A 21,581-nucleotide genomic window follows, 5' to 3' on the forward strand; every position below is an offset into this window, starting at 1 on the left:
TTTCATAGCCTACTTTGTTTACCGTCCATAAATAATGTATATTTGGTTTGTATGCTTTTGCTATTTGTGTCCATTTTTGTGTGATACTAGCTTCCCACATTCTGAAGATACACTGAATTATTCTGGGTTGTGTGCCTGCATCTTTAACCACCTTGATGCTTATTACATTGAAGTTAGACCTAGTATGTGGGTTTTGTGTTAGTCTTACTAACCATGTAGTTCTTAGTTGTAAATAGCATGCTAGTGTTAGCTGTATATGGAGTGCATTTGCTTGACTAACTTCTGACCTTTTTTACTAATGCTTCATGGTTGCCCACAACCATTTAGGACGCTGCATTGGGATACAGATCCATCAGTTCTTCAGCTTCACTCAGATTCCGATTTGGGGTATTGCATAGATTTATTACATTCCTTCTTTAATAATTAATTTGTTTTTTGTGAAACTGTCCTAATATTACTTTGCCATAGTTTCTAACATTGTGTTTAGTTAAGAATTATAATTTACTGTAAAAACCTCATTTATTGTTTTAAAATTAATGAAAGAAATAGTCTTAATATGCAATTTTCTAGGTACCATAAGTTTCCCTACTTAAATGACAAAATTCTTTGTTATTTCTGTTTTTTTCTATAAAATTTTCTAAGATATACTAAAAACTTCAAATGTATGTATATGTAAATGTGTATAATATATCTTCACATACGTACACATTAAAAGTACTTGCTGAAGCCGTTTTACATGACTAAGATAGCTCTTTTCCCTTGGTAATTTGCAGCTTCTGAAGTATGTAATCATGTACTTAGGCATCCGAAGCTGAATAAGTAAGCCCTGGATTGCAGATAGGAAGTTTCTGAGTTTCTTGTACATTTCGCCAGAAGACCCCTCTCTGGCTACACCAGGTCTTCTTTCCCTCGCCCTACCTCTTGCTTCCTTATTTTCAGTAAATGTAGCTTTTGGAGAAGTTGCTCTTCTCCTGTAAAATCTTAAAAAAAATACACTGTTTTCTTTTACTATTGGGTTTATTAGCCTTTCCAGTTTGTAATTTGTGCCTAAATTATAAGCTGCCCTCTCCTTTTTCTCTAGGTAAGCAAGTGATTTATTTAATGGTCTGTATCATAAACATCAGGAGTATGAAGTTCTTACTTAAACTTTCTTAGACTACTCTAGATTGATTCAAGTATCCTTAAATCTTAACCATTTAATTATTTGATTATGCTTCCCCCCTAAGGCTAAGCTATTCCTGAGTAGAAAACACATTAAAAATGTTTTATGGCTCACATATAGTACTTTAGAGTAAGAATTTTTTTTTAATTATGTTTTAATTATGTTCTTCTGTTGAGATGGTGTCTCATGTAGTTCAGGCTGGCCTCAAACTACTGAATTCTATGTTCCAGTCCTCCAAGTACTGCAATTACAGAAGAGTGCCACCGTGCCTGGCTCACAAATTAACTTTATTAACAAATTAATTTTATTCTACTTTTTTCAAAAAGAATCTGATATAGGTGTTAAAGAAAATGGAAAAAAGTGTTTATATGTATTAACAGTGACATACATTGAAGAAGGTGTGCGACACTTTTATTTCAGATCTGGGGAAGTGGCAACAATGCCTGTAGTGGATGTCCTTTCAAGAGAGTTTTATGATTGAGAACTTTAGGCAACTGGGAAGCATAATTTAGTTTAAATACCTGATAACTAAGTAAAATCTCTCTGAATTACTAATAAGAGGTATTTTTCTTTTGGTCTGTATTTCAACTCTCCTGTTATTTTCTCCATTTCCCAAATCAGAATTGACTTCTGTAGTTTCATTATATTCAAGAAATCTGTTACTAAGGCTTAGAAGATTTTAACCTTAGTATGTCCACTATGAATCACTGACAATATTGGCTATGTAGAGATTTTTAAAAGTTAAGTAATTTATCTTAAAATCCATAATAATGGGATTCTATTATCTACCAAATGTAAGAAATTAAAAAAAGGCTTTCTAGCCTGTCAAGATGGCTTGGGGTAGAGATACTTGCCATGTACGCTTGGCCACCTGAGTTTGATCCTGGAACCTATGTAAAAGTGGATGGAGAGAAGTGACTCCACAAATTCATCCTCTGGCCACACACACACACACACACACACACACACACACACACACACACACACACGTGCAAACTTACTTTAAAAAAAAGAGAAGGCTTTCAACAGAAACCTACTTTCAGTCTTAAAGTCATTGCTAATGGTAAGTGGAACTAAACCAGGGCTGGGTGAGGTATTTGTCTCTTCAAGACAGTCTGGAATCTAATTGTTAGTTTCCACAACTGTTATGTGTAGCAGTCCATTCTGTAACTCCTGCCCTCTCAGACTGCTACTGCCCCAACACCTGCCCTAAGAACTAACACTACAGCTTTTGAAAATGAAGAGTAAGTACCCTGAGCGATTCAGAAATGTCTTTTTTTCTGTGCTACCTTTTAATCCTTTTGCTAAAGTAAAACCGATTCATTGGTCATCTCATATTTCTCTAGGAAAGCAGGGTTTTAAATTTCAGTGCTAGATAGAAATGAATGTTCAATTCCTAATTTTTAAAAGTAGAATGCTCGATGAAGATTTATGCTTTGCTGTATTTAAAAGCAATTATATTCACTTATTTAGACGAGGACCTATTAAACTTGGGATGGCCAAAATTACTCAAGTTGACTTTCCCCCTCGAGAAATCGTCACATACACAAAGGAAACTCAGACCCCTGTTACAGCTCAACCCAAAGAAGGTGAGTGTCTGTTCCAAATGTGACTGTGTTAAGTGGGTAGATGTGGACTTTTTTCTTCTTTTATGTTTGGCATTTAGTGGTGAGGGAGTGTGGTGGATGCACACGGATGCACATGGAGGCTGAGGAGGACGGGTGTCCTGTCCTGAAACTCTGCCCTATTACCTAGAGACAGACAGGAGGCTCTGTCACTGAACCTGGAACGCCACTGGCAGCCGGTCTCCTGTTGCTATCTTCCACAGTGCTGCAGATAACAGGCACACACGCATGTGCTCCTGCTTGTATTGTTGTTGTTGTTTGTTTGTTGTTGTTTTTAATGTGGACCTGGGGATTTGAACTAGGTCCTCATGCTTGCCGCAGTAAGCACTCTTACCCACTAAGCTGTCTTCCTAGCCCTATTTTTGACATTTTCTTAGAGAATCATTATAAAACTAGTAATGCTTACGATTTCTGTACTTATATATCTTTTTAAAATCACATTGTAGTGAGCTCACAGATTAAAAATATCACATAGCTAAACTAATGTAGCCACACAACCATTTATACAAGTCCCCCTTTGATTTATTTTTCTAACTATTTATTAAGAACTTTAGCCGGGTGTGGTGGTTCACGCCTTTAATCCCAGCACTCGGGAGGCAGAGGCAGGTGAATTTCTGAGTTCGAGGCCAGCCTGGTCTACAAAGTGAGTTCCAAAACAGCCAGAGCTATACAGAGAAACCCTGTCTCCAAAAACCAAAAAAAAAAAAAAAAAGACCTTTAACTGCTGGAGAGACTGCTCAGCAGTTGAGAGCACTGGCTACTTTTCCAGAGGACCCAAGTTAAAGTCCCAGTACCCACATGGCAGCTGACAGCTATCTGCAACTCCAGTTTGTTGCAAAGAATCTGACACCTTCACGCAGACATACATGCAGGCAAAACACCAGTGTACCTACAACAAAAATAAATTATTAATTTTTTTAAAAATAATTTTTAAAGTTTTTACTTGATTTAAATGTTAAATTCACAGTCTTTGAGAAGTAGAAAAGCTTACGTTGTGTTTCTATGTCAAGCTTAATTTTTTCCAAAAGAGGTTGTATACCTCAGTAAAGGAAGTAAATACTTTTCTGTGGAATATAATATATTCTGATAATACTGTTGTTATTATTCAAGGTATAAGGACCGTATTACTCTGAATAATATAGCTAGAGGGCTTGCCTAGCATACATGAAGCCCTTGGCTTTAATTCCTAGGACCACACAGATGAACATGCGTAGACCTAGTTCTTAAGCTTCCCTTTATGATTTAAGGATTTTGTTGATTATTGAGTAGCCTTTAATCTGGATGTAATTCGAGTCCCTATGCACAGATACTTGTATTGAATATGGGGTCCTTTGACTCTGAAGCCAAAGTACTATATTTTAAGTTGAGGATAATTTTTTTTCTATGTGTTTCTATGTGTAATAGTCCTAGAACTTGCTTTATAGAGCCAGGCTAGGCTCAAACTCAGAGATCCACTTGCCTCTGCCTCCAAGTGCTGGAATTAAAGGCATGGGTCACCACTGTATGCCTTTAAGAATCATTTAATAGCTAATGACTCAAGCACAAAGAAATATGGTAGTTTTTTTTTTTTTTCCAAGAGACTTAGATAAGATTCTGAATATAAGTTCACAATCTCTTATCTAAAACCTTTGGGACCATATATATATTGGATTTTATAACCATTCAGCTTTTAGGAAAGTGATAAAGTATATTACCATATATTAACACTCCAACAGCATCTTAGACATTGGTGTTTCAAAAATAGGAGATATAAGCATACTGAATGAAATAAATAATAATTATAAATAGCTTTTCTTATAATCATGTCAGGGTTAGCCACTAAATATGTTAGGATTTTGGAACTGTTAGCAGTTTAGACATTTTGCATAAGGCATTATGGACCCATTATAAACTAATAGTTCATGTATAGGGAGCATTTTTCTTATTATAGAAATTTGGAAATGATAGCCTAATGTTTAATTTATCTTTAAAGATTCAGTAAGTTTTGCACACACAAGCTCTAGATAGAAATTGGTTGTTGTTCTCCAGTATGGATTCTGTGGGGCGAGGCCTTTAACACTGGTAGGCTTGAGCTTTGCCGGCTTTTCCATGAGCCCAGGACTGTCTCATCCTCTTAGAATGCATGTGTGGGTACTCACTGCACACCTAAAGGAATTCATCAGGGTTGCCAACTGAGGAGAAACTTTACCTACCTGGGAGAGTTCATTTTCTTGTTTCACTATGAAAGCAACTACTGAGAAATACATTGTTTTTAAGTGTTAATTGTTGATGAAATTTGGATGAAAAGGTCTGATGAGTCCAGTACGTACTGAATATATCCTGACCACTACGTGATCTTAGGTAAAGATTATATAGAGTCCACATCTAGGATGTCTGATGCTCTTTGTGGCTTCTGTGGGTATACACACAGGTGATGCATGTTTTCATGTACACACACACACACACACACACACACACACACACACACACACACACACAAGAAACAAAATTCCAGACATAAAGCCTTGATTCTTATTTGCAGACAAAGAAGCTAAAAGAAGAGGTGATTATCAAGGCATATCAGGTAGTAACTTCTATTCCAAAGCAAGTGTAACTGACTCTGAGTTGTACTTTGTCTCTCGTGTTGCTATGAAACAGCAAATTTTGTATATTTATGATAGTAACCTATACTAAGTAGCTTTAAGGTTTTTGGTTTTTGTTTTGTTTTTGTTGTTAATTTTATTTATTATATTAAGTACACGTAGCTGTCTTCAGACACTCCAGAAGAGGGCGTCTGATCTTGTTATGGATGGTTGTGAGCCACCATGTGGTTGCTGGGATGTGAACTCAGAAACTTCGGAAGAGCAGTCAGTGCTCTTAACCGCTGAGCCATCTCTCTAGCCCAAGGTTTTTTTTTTTTTTTTTACATTCTAATACAACTATAGATAGATAATAAGATTTTTTAAAGATTTATTTATTTATTTATTTTTAAAAGTTATTTATTTATTTATTTGAATACACTGTAGCTGTCTTCAGACACACCAAAAGAGGGCATCAGGTCTCATTACAGATGGTTGTGAGCCACCATGTGGTTGATGGGATTTGAACTCAGGACCTTCAGAAGAGCAGTCAGTGCTCTTGATGGTTGAGCCATCTCTCCAGATCCAGATAATAAGATTTTATAAACCAGTACCATCTCTTTTTTCACTATATTTCCTTTTAAAAAAATATTGACTACAAGTGCCAAGTTTATTGGTTTAGAACTGTAGTTTAGCTACACTTCAGAAGGAGGGTATGGTTTAGATGGCACATTGGTGTGTCTGCATCAGTAGTGACATTTCAGTGGTGATCTCGGAGTAAGCACCTAAGCATGTTCACTGGGAAGAGAGCAAAGCGAATGCTTCTTCCTTGACAGAAATGCAGGTGGCAAGGTGGGTAAACTGAGCCCATCCCGAGGATCCATTGGCTCCACAGACTTCCGGGATTCCCTGTACAGACTAGATTTGGAGGTTATTTTTTCAGAAGTCCATGTTTGTTTACAGTCTAGCCAATGTTCATTGAGTTTAGTGAGTGTCTGCTGTCTGTATATGAAGGCACTAGATCACCTTTTCCTTGCTTTTGTGGTTTAAAGCTTGGAGTATCTAATTGGAGAAGAATGAAAAGCTTATACTCACTCATACCATGAAGTCTTTCTACCCTTTGCAAGTACTTATAAAAATTAGATAATTTGGTTTTTTTATGTTATTACAATTCATTTCATGTAGAAGTTTTAGAAGCCAGAAGGAAAAAAATTAAGATTTTTATAATGAAAACACTTTGTGCTTAACTACATTTACTGCTTTAATTTGGTGCTCTTCAAACCCAGCCCAGATGGTTCCCATTTAACAATTACTTAAGGGGCTAAGAGTGTTGTGGTAGCCATGTTTGCCTCACGTTCATGAAACGTTGGGTTCAAGTCCCAGCATTGCAAGTGTTTTTGGTTTTTTTGTTTTGTTTTGTTTTGTTTTGTTTTGTTTTGTTTTGTTTTGTTTTGTTTTGTTGGTTTTTTGAGACAGGGTTTCTCTGTGTAGCCCTGGCTGTCCTGGAACTCACTTTGTAGACCAGGCTGGCCTCAAACTCAGAAATTCACCTGCCTCTGCCTCCCAAGTGCTGGGATTAAAGGCATGCGCCACCACGCCTGGCTTATTATTATTATTTTTTTGGTTGTTTTGTTTTTAAGATTTATTTACTTATTATATGTAAGTACACTGTAGCAGTCTTCAGACACTCCAGAAGAGGACATCAGATCTCATTACAGATGGTTGTGAGCCACCATGTGGTTACCGGGGTTTGAACTCAGGACTTTCAGAAGAGTAGCCAATGCTCTTAACCGCTGAGCCATCTCTCCAGCCCCAAGTGTTTTAAATTGTAATTATCTGAGAGAAAAAAAATTCACCCTAAAAACAAAACAAAACCAAACTTGAAGTCACACACCTGGAGTCTAACAGTAAATCAGAAGGCAGTGCATAAGTAATGTGAGGGAAACTGGTCTCCAGGCTTAGCAATTTCCTTTTATTTAAATGGTTACACTACCCTTTCAGCACTAACCCTTTTAAAAGGCCGTTTCATTTCTCTTTGTTTTTCCTATCCTAGCCGTGTTCTTACTGACAAGTGTACTCTGAGTTGGTGGGACTGCTTCTGAATCCAGGTGCTTTGCTCTTTCAGCGCCTACTGTGAATGAGATTGACTAAGGTCCTGTGACCACAGTCAATTCCCTTCCCTGCAGGTAAACAGCTTGCAGAAGCAAGAGCCATGCTTTTCCTCACTTTCTGCCTTCACCTTTTACAAGTTTTAACTCTTGAAAATAGCATGTTTTTTTTTTGTTTGTTTGTTTGTTTTTTGGTTTTTTTTTTTTGGTTTTTTTCGAGACAGGGTTTCTCTATATAGCCCTGGCTGTCCTGGAACTCACTTTGTAGACCAGGCTGGCCTCGAACTCAGAAATTTGCCTGCCTCTGCCTCCCGAATGCTGGGATTAAAGGCGTGCGACACCACGCCTGGCTGAAAATAGCATGTTTTTAATCCACCTCTTTAGAGTGGATTTTGTTGTTACATGTTTGTTTGTTTTTAAAGATTTATTTATTTTATGTACATGAGTACACTGTAGCTGTACAGATGGTTGTGAGCTTTCATGTGGTTGTTGGGAATTGAATTTTAGGACCTCTGCTCTCTCCGGTCAACCCTGCTTGCTGGGGCCCACAGATTTATTTTTTATAATACATAAGTACACTCTAACTGACTTCAGATGCACCAGAAGAGGGTGTTAGATCTCATTACAGGTGGTTGTGAGCCACCATGTGGTTGCTGGGATTTGAACTCAGGACCTTTAGAAAAACAATCAGCGCTCTTACCCGTTGAGCCATCTCGCCAGCCATATATTTGGTTTTTAATTATTAAAGAAATTTATTTAAAATAGGAAGAAATCCTAAAGGCTCTTTAACCTAACTAGCTTGTTTACATCTTTGGTCCTGGGAAGTTAGCTGATGAGCTAAGTTTGAGGTGGGAGAAACCGGGGTTATAAAGTGGTTATAGTGGCAGAGTAGTCTGCCGCTCAGTTCTTGACTGTTCCCTTCCTCCATTCCACTTTGTATGTGGAGAGATTGCTGTTCTATTGCTTATTGGTTTAATGAACCAGATACTAATGTTGATTAGTACTTACAATGTACAAAAGATTGATATATGTAAACAACTTGGATTCTTTTGTTGTATAATGTTACTATCTTGAATCCATACTTTGCACTTGTAGGCCAAATTTGTGGGCCTTCTAGTAAATAATACAGGATAGCTTTATCTAAAATGAAGTGTGTTTTTTGTTTTGTTTGTTTGTTTTTGTTTTCTAGACAGGGTTTCCCTATGTAGCCTTGGCTGTCCTGGAACTCAATCTGTAGACCAGACTGGCCTCAAACTCAGAGATCCACCTGCCTCCACCTCCTGAATGCTGGGATCAAAGGTGTCCTCGACCACTGCCTGGCTCTAAAATGAAGTTTTAAAAGGCTCCAAAATAGTCCATTTAATGAATTAATGAATTAGTTTTAACCTTTAATATGTGAGAATGTAAGTAGAAGTAAACGTTATGTTATTTGTTCTTAATTTTGAACTCTAAACGATTTAAATCAGAATAAAACTGTGCCCCCTCAAAAATGTAATATTTAATAAGATTATAGATAACTAGATTATTAATGATACCAATACAGCCAAAATAAAATCCAGTTTTTCTATTTAAAAACAGATGTGCTAAGGTGGCTGGAGAGATTGGTGGGTAAAAGCTGGCTGCTCTTCCCCACTGCAGCTATCACGGAAGCACAGCTGTCCGTAACTCCAGTCCCAGCAGGCGCCAACACTCTTCTGGCCTCTGCAGGAACTGCACATATGGGATGAACAGATATATGGCAGACAAAACAATCATACACATAAAATAAAGATTAAAAATAAGACTATGTTGAGACAAATCCCATGCTAATGTAGATGGCATATGCCTTCTACTTATTCTTTTCTTATCTCCCCAACATTATATCCAAATTCAAAATACTCAGGATTAAAATGTCAGCTCTGTTTCTCTTGATGAAAATATAAATTATTAAGCAAATACAAATGATTCTATTCAAGAAGTAAAAATAAAAACAGAACTAAGAAAGGAATGAATCATCAATATACTGATATAACTTTGTTCCTTTGGAAGCTGTCTTAAATAGCCACATGATTTGAAGGTATAAGAAGATAGATTCAGGGCCGGAGAGATGGCTTAGCAGTTAAGAGTACTGTCTGCTTTTCCAGAGGTCTTGAGTTCAATTCCCAGCAACCACGTGGTGGCTCACAACCATCTGTAATGGGATCTGATGCCCTCTTCTAGCACTTAGGTATATGTGCACCTAGAGCACTCATAAAATAAATAAATAAATAGAAGAAGAAGAAGAAGAAGAAGAAGAAGAAGAAGAAGAAGAAGAAGAAGAAGAAGAAGAAGAAGAAGAAGAAGAAGAAGAAGAAGAAGAAGAAGAAGAAGAAGAAGAGGAGGAGGAGGAGGAGGAGGAGGAGGAAGAGGAGGAAGAAAGATTCACAATTCACAGAGGGTGGGCAAGATGGCTCAGTGGGTAATGATACTTTTGCTGACAACCCTGATGACTAGCTTTGATCTCCAAGACCCACATTGTGAACTTAGTTATTCTCTGATACTCACATGTGCACTGTGGCACACATGGACCCAGGCATGTGCCTACACACATACATACACATATTAGATAGGTAGGTAGCTGGATGGATTAGATAGGTAGATGGATGGATGGACAGGCAGACAGATAGATTTTTTAAGGTTATTTAAAAAATATTAAGGGAAAGTCATTCCTGCCTGGTCTGGACTTTTAAACTAATGATTGGGAAATTCCCACTGCTGATAGATGCTTACAGGGATACTTATAATTTGAATAGTTTTTATGAGCCACAAATTCCCTGGTTTAAGTTAGGAATTCATCATAAGATATTAAATCATCTTAAAAGGGAACATACCAATATAAATATAATAAGACTAACAATGAACTGGTTACCAACATTAATATCTCCTGAATAGCAATGCACTAGAGATGGGATTTATTAACTTTATGCTGAAAATTATAAGTGATTTATAAGTGACAGTGTTTGTTTATTATGGACTTTCTAAGATCTTGCATATTACTGTTTAAACACAGATATTGTAGAATTAGTCAAAAGTGTACTTTATGGCTTCTTAAATGTATCTTAAGTATGAATGGCGTGTAAATAAGAGAACCTGTTCAGAAGACATCTTCCTTCAGTTGAACAGAAGCCACCCATTTCACAGATGATTTAACCGATTAACCCACCACTTTGCTGATTGTTCTAGCAACTGGAATTTCACTCCTTGCTATTGTCTCTAGTGCAGCTTAATTTACACAACACTTTTCTTTTATTCTCACCAAAATGCATCACAATTTTGGTGTTGTTAACTCAAAGTAAAAATCCAGTAGTTCATTAAATTTAGTTCACATGCATTTCACAAGAGATGGGCCATTTTAAAGCAACTGCTACTTCTCTACACTCTTTCCTGCTCAGCTGAAACCTTAGCTTCTTTCTCAAGGAAAGCATGGAGTTAATCACTTAGCATGTAGCAATGAATATTCATCAGTAAAGTGATGTGGCATAGCAGTCTTCCTCATCACTCACTGTCTCCCAGTTTTAAGTATGTTATAGCTTACCATGTAACAGGGAGTGTCTGAGGCAAGCTTTACAACTGTGGTGTTGAATCTGGGGCTGCATTAGTGGTCCTATGATAGCATGGTTGTAAAAGTACTTATTAAGAAGGGCACATTGACTCAGAGAAACATTCTTCTACTTGAGATACATATATGTGTGCATGTGTGTAGTAAATAACCTACTATATAGATGTGTGTGTATAGATACACTCACATAGTAGGTAATTACTTAAAATATCCTTTATAGCGAAAATAGTCTATTTGTGTAGTTTTTTTAGAGCAGCCTAATGTTTGCTTTTATATTCTTGGATAATTACTTAAATGGCCTTTCTGAAACTTGGTTTAAGTACTAATTACAGTTTTTAAGTCCATGTTTAATCATTGTAGAAAAGGATATCAGTTCATTGATTCTAAAATGAAATTCTAAGGGGTGTGTTTAAAGAATTGCTGTTAGCCATCCACCTGTTTTGGCAAGTGTTGTGTAGCAAACATACATAGATCAGCAGCTATCACACTTTATCCACATTAGTGTTTCAGAAGGAAAGATTGTCTGTATGAAATCTTTCCTGTTAAGTATGCACATTAGGCAGTCCCTTAGCACTAAAATATGCTGACTATATGCATTGCAACAGGAGTTTGACACCCAGCTTTGGGAATGGTAAGTAGGGGTGGTGTAGCACAACCAAGTAGAGGGAGGAGACGATATGGGCTGGAATCTGTAATTTATAAGTCACCATGCTTGAGAAGGACTTTGTGCTGGATCCAGGGTGACTTTATATCCTTAGTTTTAGAATTTACATACTGTGAATCTGGTAGTTAATAGAATTAGGAAAGCTGATAGTATTAGCAAAAGCTGAGGTATGTTTTTTTCTCATACTAAATGTAAAAAGAAAAAGGAGAAAGAAACCCACAGTGTTATAAGAGGAACACTCATATTAAGTTATTCTAGAAGTCAGCTTATAAGTAAATGTAATTAAATTATTTCATTTCAGCATCCCTGTAGATTATTCTATGGCAGAGTTGCATCCTAACGTTGGAACATACAAGATAGAGTCACCATCAGACACACTGTTTTCAGATTAATAATCCTTTGTGTATGAGAATTCATCTAAGAAGTAGTGTCTTTCTGTTTCTCTATGTGATTATTTTGCCCCAAAAAAGCTTTCATTTTTTTTAAGTAGCACAAAAGCTGTAATTGGCATGCTTTGTAAGGAAGTGTCAGTGCGCAAGAGAGTGGCGATCACTAAGAATTCTTTTACGTGTTCTTTCCCCTTTGCGCCACCGCCTCCTCAGCAGGGTCACTGAGATCACTAGCTTTTCTTGAAATGGCCATTTTCACTGGCAGGTGCATTATACCCTGTATTTTCAGATTGTTTTTCCATTCTGAATGTTTGGCAGGTTGATTGCTCTGGCTGCATTGACGGAGAAAGGGCTGACAAATGCGGTTGGGCTGGCTGAAAAGACAGTGATTACTGTTTTCCTTTGTGGCTGATTGAGGCCCTTGAAAGGAAAAATTTTAACCTTCACCATTTGGTTCAAAAGTATGAGCATATATTGAAATCACTCGTGCCATTTATCCCAGTTCTGTAAACTTGTCAGACGTAAAAATCGCTCAATTTCAAGTAATGTAGGATTGGCATACGTCATTATCATTCTGATTAAGTTGGAGGTTGTATCATTGTGTGCGTTATACAGTGTCATTTAAAGCTTTCTGTGCACAGGTACAGTTATATTTTTATTGCTTATACTATAGAGTTGGAAAGATTTTCTTAGCTCTCTAAATCTAACACTGTGTGTGGTTTGGCAGCTGGTGTGGCCTACAAGCTGCATTTTGTTTGCAGGGTAAAGGCTTGTCTGTAGCCTCCTGGAGTGTGGGTAATTGCACAGGCTCACCATTGGGGAAAGACACAGGATTGGAAGCAGTCAAGCGGAAGGATGTTATGCCATCCCCTTGCCACCTTGCAGCAGAAAGACACAAGCCCAGCAGTGCCATCTGGTTGCTGCTATCTAGTCAGCTGGCCTGACTGCTGGGACCGTGACTTGGCAGCTGGTTCCCATCCTTGACCGTTCTTTTGTGTAGGTTGTATGTGTGTTAGATCATTTTGTACATGGGTCAGGGAAATGACTATAACAGACAAGGAAAGCCCCTTACTGAATATGCTTTCATTACTGGAGATGGACTCTGTTGCAGATGCCTGCTGCCATTCCCTGATACACAACTAAGATGTGCCTGGGCAAGAAAAATACATGCTTCTCCCACCCCCCTTTTTATGATTTCTACCTTAGTTTGTAGCAAAAAGAGATGGTAGACAGGGTTACATAACCTATATGTCCTATAACATTTTAAAATAAATTATTTCAAGTTATATACTAGTTTGGGGATTCATGAGATTTGATAATTTTTAAAAGTCTTACAAACATTGTATGTATTCATTTATTTTTATTAAAATTAAAGAAAACTGTGTTAAGTGCTTATTGCACATCACACAGTGATAGATAATGAGACTCGTATTTAAAATGACAGAATAGAAAATGTGATCTCAAAGCTATTATCTTTAGAATCTGCCTCTCAAATAGCAACCTGAGAGTTAATGTAAGCACTGTTATGTCCCAGGAAGACCCATCAGACACTGATGGTTTCAGATCACAAGGAAGCATCCAGCTCTGTGGGCTGTTTTAGACATTTGATTTTCTTCATTCTGCCGCATTAATGTGTCAGCATGCTCCACAGAACTGTGGAGGAGTCGCATGTTGTTCTGTCTAGAATAGTAATGCTTGTAAGCTCAGACTCCATGAGGAGTTCATCCTTCTTATAGTTCACGTGTGCTTCCCTGGCCACAGAATAGGATAACTCTTGATGAGGTACCACAGGTATCTTAAAATTCATTTCCCTTTCATTCTAAGTTGGTGCTGGTAAAATCCCATTGTTTGTGGCTCTTTACAAGTGCTTCACCTTGAGGGAGTTGTGATGCCTCTGAGATACTGCCTTAGAGTCAATCTACAGCTGTCTGTATTAAGCAAGTCTTCGTTTATTGTTCAGATGAGGAGGAGGAAGACGATGTAGCGACTCCTAAACCTCCTGTTGAACCTGAAGAAGAGAAAACTTTGAAAAAAGATGAAGAGAATGATAGCAAAGGTACCTTAACATATTTAAGGGTTTTTGTTTAATTTTGTTTTGCTGAGTCCCTTTTAAACTTGTTTTATTATTTATGAGTTAAAGTAGAGTAAAATGCTCTAAATCAAAGAGGTGAGTTTCATTTCAAAAGAATATGTGGCATTTCTTGAACCATATTATGATAGTGAGTTGACAGGGTTTAATTGGCCTAAATCATACTTTAAAAACAAAGACAAACTTTTTTTCCAGCTCCCCCTCATGAACTAACTGAAGAAGAAAAGCAACAGATTTTACACTCAGAAGAATTTTTAAGTTTCTTTGACCATTCTACAAGAATTGTAGAAAGAGCCCTTTCTGAGCAGATTAACATCTTCTTTGACTACAGTGGGAGAGACTTGGAAGACAAAGAAGGGTAATGTTTAGTTCTTAAGACCATAGCTTCTGCAGTCTTAAAAGTATGTTAGTATTAAGAATGACACAAGTTATAATGCTGTCTTTTTGGGGGGTGATCTTTTTCTGTAGGGAGATTCAAGCAGGCGCTAAGCTGTCATTAAACCGACAGTTCTTTGATGAGCGTTGGTCAAAACACCGAGTTGTTAGTTGTCTGGATTGGTCATCCCAGGTAAGTATAAAAAACCAGTTGTTATAACTCACTTTTAATTCTAATTAGCATATAGTTGTATTTTGGTTATAGGACTTCCTGTAATTAAATCAGTGTGTGTCATGTTAAATAAACAATACTGGGTGGTGTTTCTGACATTGCCATTGTCACATTGACTTGCATACCTTGGAAGGAAAAATTTGAACTGCTTTTAGATTTGAAATTCAGGACTTTATGTTCAAACTCAATTTTGCTAATATAATTATCCACTAAACACTTGATATAAAAATTAAACATTTTAAATGTTAAATTGTGCTAATTTAAAATTACACTAACATCTTAGTGAGTGTTAACTATGAAGATAGTTTTCAGAACAACCTGATATGACAGTTAAGAACATAAAATAGTTCTTACTATTTGTATTCTTCTTTTCCTTCTTGATTCTTGTGAGCAGTATCCAGAATTACTTGTGGCTTCCTATAATAACAATGAGGAGGCTCCTCATGAGCCTGATGGTGTGGCCCTCGTGTGGAATATGAAGTACAAAAAAACTACCCCAGAGTATGTGTTCCACTGCCAGGTAAGGTCGTCCTTCAGCTGTCTTCCCACGTTTAAGGATTCATTCATGAATTTAGACAAGCACCTTTTTCCTTTTCCCATCAACATGATTTCATTGGTTGGCATTTACTGAACCACACTATATTTGCAAACAGCTGTCACACACAAAGCTGAGCACCCTCAGTTCAGTATGGTCCACCCTTTTTAGCTTTTCTAATATCTCTTATGTTTAAGCACCTAAAGTCCTTTGCAGTTTTGACTTTCTGTTACTGTGATTGACCATATAGACAGAGTCTTCTGGAATACGTCTTTCCCACAGGAAGTGGGACATACTACTGAATATATAATTAGACCTCAGCCCCTGAATCTCTTAGACATGGCCTGAGGAGTTGCAGCTAAATAGTTTTAAGTAAAAACATGTGGTTGAAGTAGGAAGTAGATGTAGATTTTTTTTTTAAGTGGATTTAGCAAAACTTAGAATTTGCGACTCTTACTGATTATATAAGTTAAAATCTTACTAGTATCATAATTCAAAATAAACACTTCAAATCAAAACTAATATATTCTTTACTATCATATTACAGTCACAGGCCAACTTTGCTTTAAAAACTGAAATTGAATGAAGCAAGTTTTATTTTGTTTGATAATCATGTAAACATTTAAAGATCACATTTGACTTTTGAACAAAAACTATTATAGTTTTTTCTTATAATATTAAAATAGAGTGGATTGTTTTTAAAACTTCTAATACCTTAAGTAATAGAGAGGTAAATATTTTAGATAGATTTGTTTTTCTAATTCATCAGACTTTTCCTCACTTAAATCTTAAATACAAAAATTCTGCTTTTTTGCAGTCAGCTGTAATGTCTGCTACATTTGCAAAATTTCATCCCAATCTTGTTGTTGGAGGTACATATTCAGGCCAAATTGTGCTTTGGGATAACCGTAGCAATAAAAGAACTCCTGTCCAGAGAACACCCCTGTCAGCTGCTGCACACACAGTAAGTAACTAGTTATTTCCCTAGATGTCTGTTGGCCTTCACCATCGACAATATTGTCCCAGGAGAGTGACTTCCGATACGCTTCCTTGTATGTGGAGGGTGCATATAACACAAAGTCCTCTGTTTTCTAAGACAACCTCTTATTAATGAACAGAATAGCAACAAACTTCATATTAAAGCTAAGTCAGTGATGGGATGCTCACCTCCCAAGAGCAACAGAACAAAAGCTGGCAGGCTCCAAAGCCATTTTGATATGAATCGGAATACCCATAATTAGACTAATTTTTTTTCTGGGTTTTGTTGTTTGTAAATAACCTCTGAAAACTGTTTTATGTCTTTAGCACCCTGTCTACTGCGTAAATGTTGTTGGAACACAAAATGCTCACAATCTGATTAGCATCTCTACTGATGGAAAAATTTGTTCCTGGAGTTTGGACATGCTTTCCCATCCACAGGTAGGTTAAACTTAGGAATATGAAAATTTGAAGTAAAATTAGTTTTTAATTTCATATGTACCCCCACATGCATTTTATCATAAGCTATTTTTATACTATTACACAGATTATAAGTCTAAGTGGTGTGTTGATAGTTTAAATATATCTTACCAAAGCTTTTTCATTTAACTGAGGTAGGTAGGTTTATATTAATAGTAGCACACAAACTAGTTAAAACTAGAAGATTTTTAATAAAATTTGAAATTAAAGCTCTACAAATTAATTTTCTCATTTTTTTCCTCTGTAGGATAGCATGGAGTTGGTTCATAAGCAGTCAAAGGCAGTAGCTGTGACATCTATGTCTTTCCCTGTTGGAGATGTCAACAACTTTGTTGTGGGCAGTGAAGAAGGGTCTGTGTATACAGCATGCCGCCATGGCAGGTAAACCTAGTAGGAATTGGGCGTTGTTTAAAATTTTCCCTTGAGTCATCTCATTGAAACAACTTGTTCTGTATTTAAGTAGAATCCTCTCCTAGACTTGGGACATTAAATTTGGGCAATGAGAACTTGAGTTAATTTTTTTTTTTTAACTGTAGTAGTTTGGGTTCATGTGTTTTGGATTGTGTGGGTTGCAGTATGTTGTAGGGATCTGTGTGTGCTGCATATGCTCACAGAAGTTACTGTAGGAGGTGTGTTCAGCAATTAGAAATGCAGTGTGTATGTTCCACATATTGGCCTTCAGTTTTATAAATGTGATTGTCACCTATTTTCTTTTTAGGTTCATTTGAACTTTGAGTTTTAGTCTGAGCCTTCTGATAATGGTACAGCAATGTCACTACATATGTTAAGCTAATTAATAGTTCTCCTACTCTTAAGTCTGTTTTGAAATTGTCTAGCTGTCCTTTAAAAAATTGAGCATCTGGACCTCATTTCCAATATAGATTGCCTTCATTTCAAGCTTTTAATTTAAATTAGTCCAGATTGTTTCCTACACAGCATCCCTACACAGCATCCTTTGTCCTTGTTCTACCACCATGGATATGGTCTTTTGAGTTCTCTTGTCAACAACACGGTGCTTATGGCTCTAAAATGCCCCTGCTATATTAGTAGTGTTACCACATCTGAATAAAGTGGCATTTGGTATAAGTTAGGATGATAAGCTATGAGCCCAGAATTGTGTTTGAAATTAATTCAGGGTCTGCTGTATAAACCCATGATATGATACATTGGCTGGGTGTGATGGTGCAGGCATTTAATCTCAACACTCTGGAGGCAGAAGAAGGTATAGCCTGGCCTACATAGTATGTTTCAGAGCAGCTCAGGCTACAAAGACTCTGTCTTAAAGATGAATAAGTAAAAATGTTAAGAAAATAATATGTGGTATACTTCCTTGAGAGGTCCCTAACATGTTCACTTTTATGAAATAGCAAAGCTGGAATCAGTGAGATGTTTGAGGGACACCAGGGACCCATCACTGGAATCCACTGTCACGCAGCTGTTGGAGCAGTAGACTTCTCACATCTGTTTGTCACTTCATCTTTTGACTGGACAGTAAAACTTTGGACAACTAAGGTATCTGAAACGCAGCATTCTGCTCATTTGGTCAATTTCCTGACACAAGGTGGTGCTCTAATACTGCAGGGAAAGACATGGTCTTAAATCCTAGATGGCTTGGAGTTGCTTTGCAGTAAGTAGAACCCAGTAAGGAGTCACACAGTGTAACAAACACAATGACCCCACAAACAGTTGAAGAGTAGGCTTCCTCCCACCTTAGGCTTCTCAAGCAAAGGTCTGTTTACTCTGAATTGTGTTGGTATCTCCTACACTCCCTCATATAATTTCATCCAGCTTCACACAAAAGCCACTCATTTGCTCTGTGGAGAGCTATGAGACTTAATTCAGGACTGTAGTGGCTCACAGAGGAGATGGGAAATAGAGAAAAGACAGAGACCATTCACAGTAAGTCCTGTACAATAAGACTACACAGTAAACTTGAATCATTAAGAAATCATTGTGGGTGGGTGAGGGTATAGGGGACTTTCGGGATAGCATTTGAAATGTAAATGAAGAAAATATCTAATAAAATAATTAAAAAAAAAAGAAATCATTGTGAAGGCACACCTGTGCGTGTTGTCTTAGTGTAGTATAACTAGCTTGGTTTATTGAAGCTTAGTAAACTGGTTACTTGAAATACGTACTTAGTGATGAAAGTGTTCCCTATTCCTCCAGTAATTCCAGTGAGTGTAGCTTGGCTTGGCCAGTGACAGTCTCAAAGACAGAGCTTAAAAAGTGTAACCTCTGTGATAGACTTTGTCATTTTGCTTGACCTTATTTAATATTTAATTTTAACTTGCTTGCTTTCCAGTTCCTCTGCACGATCATTGTGTTGCTAGTAAAACTGCACACTCAGTGTACCCTAGTCTATGTAAGCTGTGTTGTAGGCCATATTTTTCTACTTTATCTTAATGTTGACTTCTTGAGTCCTTCACCATGAAACAAAGTTTAGAGACATGCTGTGGTTCCTGAAGATCTTTGAGAAAATCTAGTATTGTTAAGAGATGCTTTCTACTGTAGTGAGCTGGCTGTGTGCTTACTAAGTTCCAGCCTCAGCATCCAGAGGATACTCGATGCTCACTCTTGTCCTGTCGTGGGCCCCACTCTCAGCCTAACATGAAATAATTTAGAAAACAACCTCACAGAGCTTGCCCTCTAAAATTGAGCATTTTCAGCTTTGACATTAACAGACACAAAAATAGCACTTAAGTCTATGTAGGAAATATCTAGAAAAGTGCCTGACACACTGTCCAGCACGCAGCAGGCATCCTTCTAATTGGGTCAGAGCCTAAGTGCATTTAATCAGTCTTCTCATTCATCCTTGGATCTTAAACACTGGAGAAAGGATAGAGAAAAAGGAGTCTCACAGCCAGGAGCAAAGACAAGCATGATCTACAACTCTGTGTATATGGGGAAATACACCCTCTGCTCATAAGCAAAGCAAGATGCAGAATCACAAAGATAAAATCTACCATTTCCACAGAGGCTTCAAATATCCATATAAGTTGCAAGATTTCTGGGTGTGTTTTCTCATGTATTAGCCCTATGAGAGTCAAGACACATTCTTGTCTAGCTTCATTCCTATTTTGACTATTTGGTGACTGAGTGGTTGATTTTTAAATGTCAGATTTTCAGTTTGCCAGCGTTCTTTAAATTTCAATATACATTAATTGGATTTGAAAATGAAGAGTTCGTCTTGTTTGTGATAGCAGATTGATGGACATTTGGTTTTGTGGTTCTATATAGATGCTTCATTAATAGTTTGTTTTTGTTTCTGTTTCAACATAGAAGTTGCTTTTATATATTTGTGTTTGTGTGTGATGTATGTATTGTGCATGTGTGTGAATACGGGTGTGCTTATGTCAAAGTGCACAAGGACAAGTCACAGGTCAACTCCAGCGTTAGGTTCTTCTGCTACCTTGCTGGATAGACTATGACATTTGGATCATCAGGTCTATGCTCGGGCACCTCTATCCCCTCAGCCATCTCCCCTGCCCCAGAAGAGAGTTGAGTTAGAACGATAGACAGGCATCTCTCTTTTCCTCACTAATTCAGTTTAGTTGTTTCTTTTATTCACTCTCAAATCTGATACATACTCTCCCCTGCCCCTAACACCCTTCCTAGTGGCCAAAGGATGAGCCAGTATAGAGTAGTATATTTTTACATTATATATGACCAAGAACCCCCTAAAATATTAACAGAATTGCGTTAGCCTATGTTGTTTTTATATAGTTCGGTGATAGTACACTTGTCTACTGGGTATGAGGTCCTGAGTTCAATCTCAACTCCGGAAACAAACAAACAAAAAGAATTACTATCTATTAGTTTATCCTTTCTGCAAACAGTTCTGTTCTGAGTGGTCAAGCAGCAATGTGTACTAGGTATATATATATCTGCACACTTGTGTCCTCAGAGTCAACTGATTCATACTGAACATATGCTTCCTAGTTTAGGTGTTGCTGTGTATCTACCCTTTTAAATAATTGGATCGAGTTCCCTGCCTGTGCTGAATAATGAGCAACACTAGCATTAAGTAGGGTTAAAGACATTCCTATTGCTTAGAAAAAGAAATGTTCCCTGAGCAATGGTGGTACATCTCTGTAATTGGGATCCTGGAGGCAGAGGAGGGAGGATCTCTGTGAGTTCAAGGCCATTCTGGTTTACAGATCAAGTTCTGGGACAGCCAGGGCTCCACAGAGAGACCTAGTCTCGGGGGTTGGGGGGGGAAGAGAAGAAATGTTCACGTAGTAGACAAGTTAAAATGAACATATATGGTTTGAAACTAAGGGAATGAATGGCTGAGGGAAAGCTGGCTGATGTTGCAGATCCAGTTCTGCCTGGTGGCACTTACCACAGTAGTTGCTACAGGCCAGTGTCTAGCCTCCTTTGCATATTTAGAAACTCAATTTTGTCAGCTACTGGAATTGATTAGATGGGGGAATGCTGAATGTAACTAACAGGCTCCTAAGACACTGGTACATTGGAGAATGTCAATTTATTAATTTACAGTCAGAAACTTAACTGCCAAAAGGGCCCAGATATTCCTGCTGGCCTGGCCAGCTCATTGTTTCTCTGTAGACTACCCACATGGGAAGCCAAATTATAATCAGAAGATTGCTTGGTGAGCAAGGAATTAGAACAGAAGGAGTTTTATCATTTGAATATTCAGTGGCATCAAGCTAAGATAGCTTGATTCATTGATCTTCAAGTAAAGATAGCCTTGCCATGGGGTAGTTGATTCTCACACTCTGTTGTGTGAGACTTCCTCTCTCCTGGACAGTGCTGAAGTGGTACTATCTTCATTTGCTTTGTAAG

General features: G+C 37.5%; 1 protein-coding gene across 8 annotated transcripts in view; it reads left to right on the top strand.

Moving 5' to 3' along the window:
- Window positions 1–21,581, top strand: part of Dync1i2 (dynein cytoplasmic 1 intermediate chain 2) — a 49,043-nt gene that overhangs the window by 19,181 nt on the left and 8,281 nt on the right. For 4 of the 8 annotated variants that reach the window (XM_021194427.1, XM_029535829.1, XM_021194426.2 and 1 more), the window contains 10 exons: window positions 328–387; window positions 2,636–2,751; window positions 14,044–14,139; window positions 14,368–14,530; window positions 14,641–14,740; window positions 15,174–15,299; window positions 16,132–16,278; window positions 16,620–16,733; window positions 17,020–17,153; window positions 18,140–18,284. In XM_021194427.1, the coding sequence (XP_021050086.1) occupies window positions 328–387; window positions 2,636–2,751; window positions 14,044–14,139; window positions 14,368–14,530; window positions 14,641–14,740; window positions 15,174–15,299; window positions 16,132–16,278; window positions 16,620–16,733; window positions 17,020–17,153; window positions 18,140–18,284 (1,201 nt within the window). The remainder of the gene's footprint in view (window positions 1–327; window positions 388–2,635; window positions 2,752–14,043; window positions 14,140–14,367; window positions 14,531–14,640; window positions 14,741–15,173; window positions 15,300–16,131; window positions 16,279–16,619; window positions 16,734–17,019; window positions 17,154–18,139; window positions 18,285–21,581) is intronic. The other 4 variants (XM_021194428.1, XM_021194430.1, XM_021194429.2 and 1 more) reach the window with 1 other exon arrangement.

This window comes from Mus pahari, chromosome 3, assembly GCF_900095145.1.
Source record: "Mus pahari chromosome 3, PAHARI_EIJ_v1.1, whole genome shotgun sequence".
Taxonomy (NCBI): domain Eukaryota; kingdom Metazoa; phylum Chordata; class Mammalia; order Rodentia; family Muridae; genus Mus; species Mus pahari.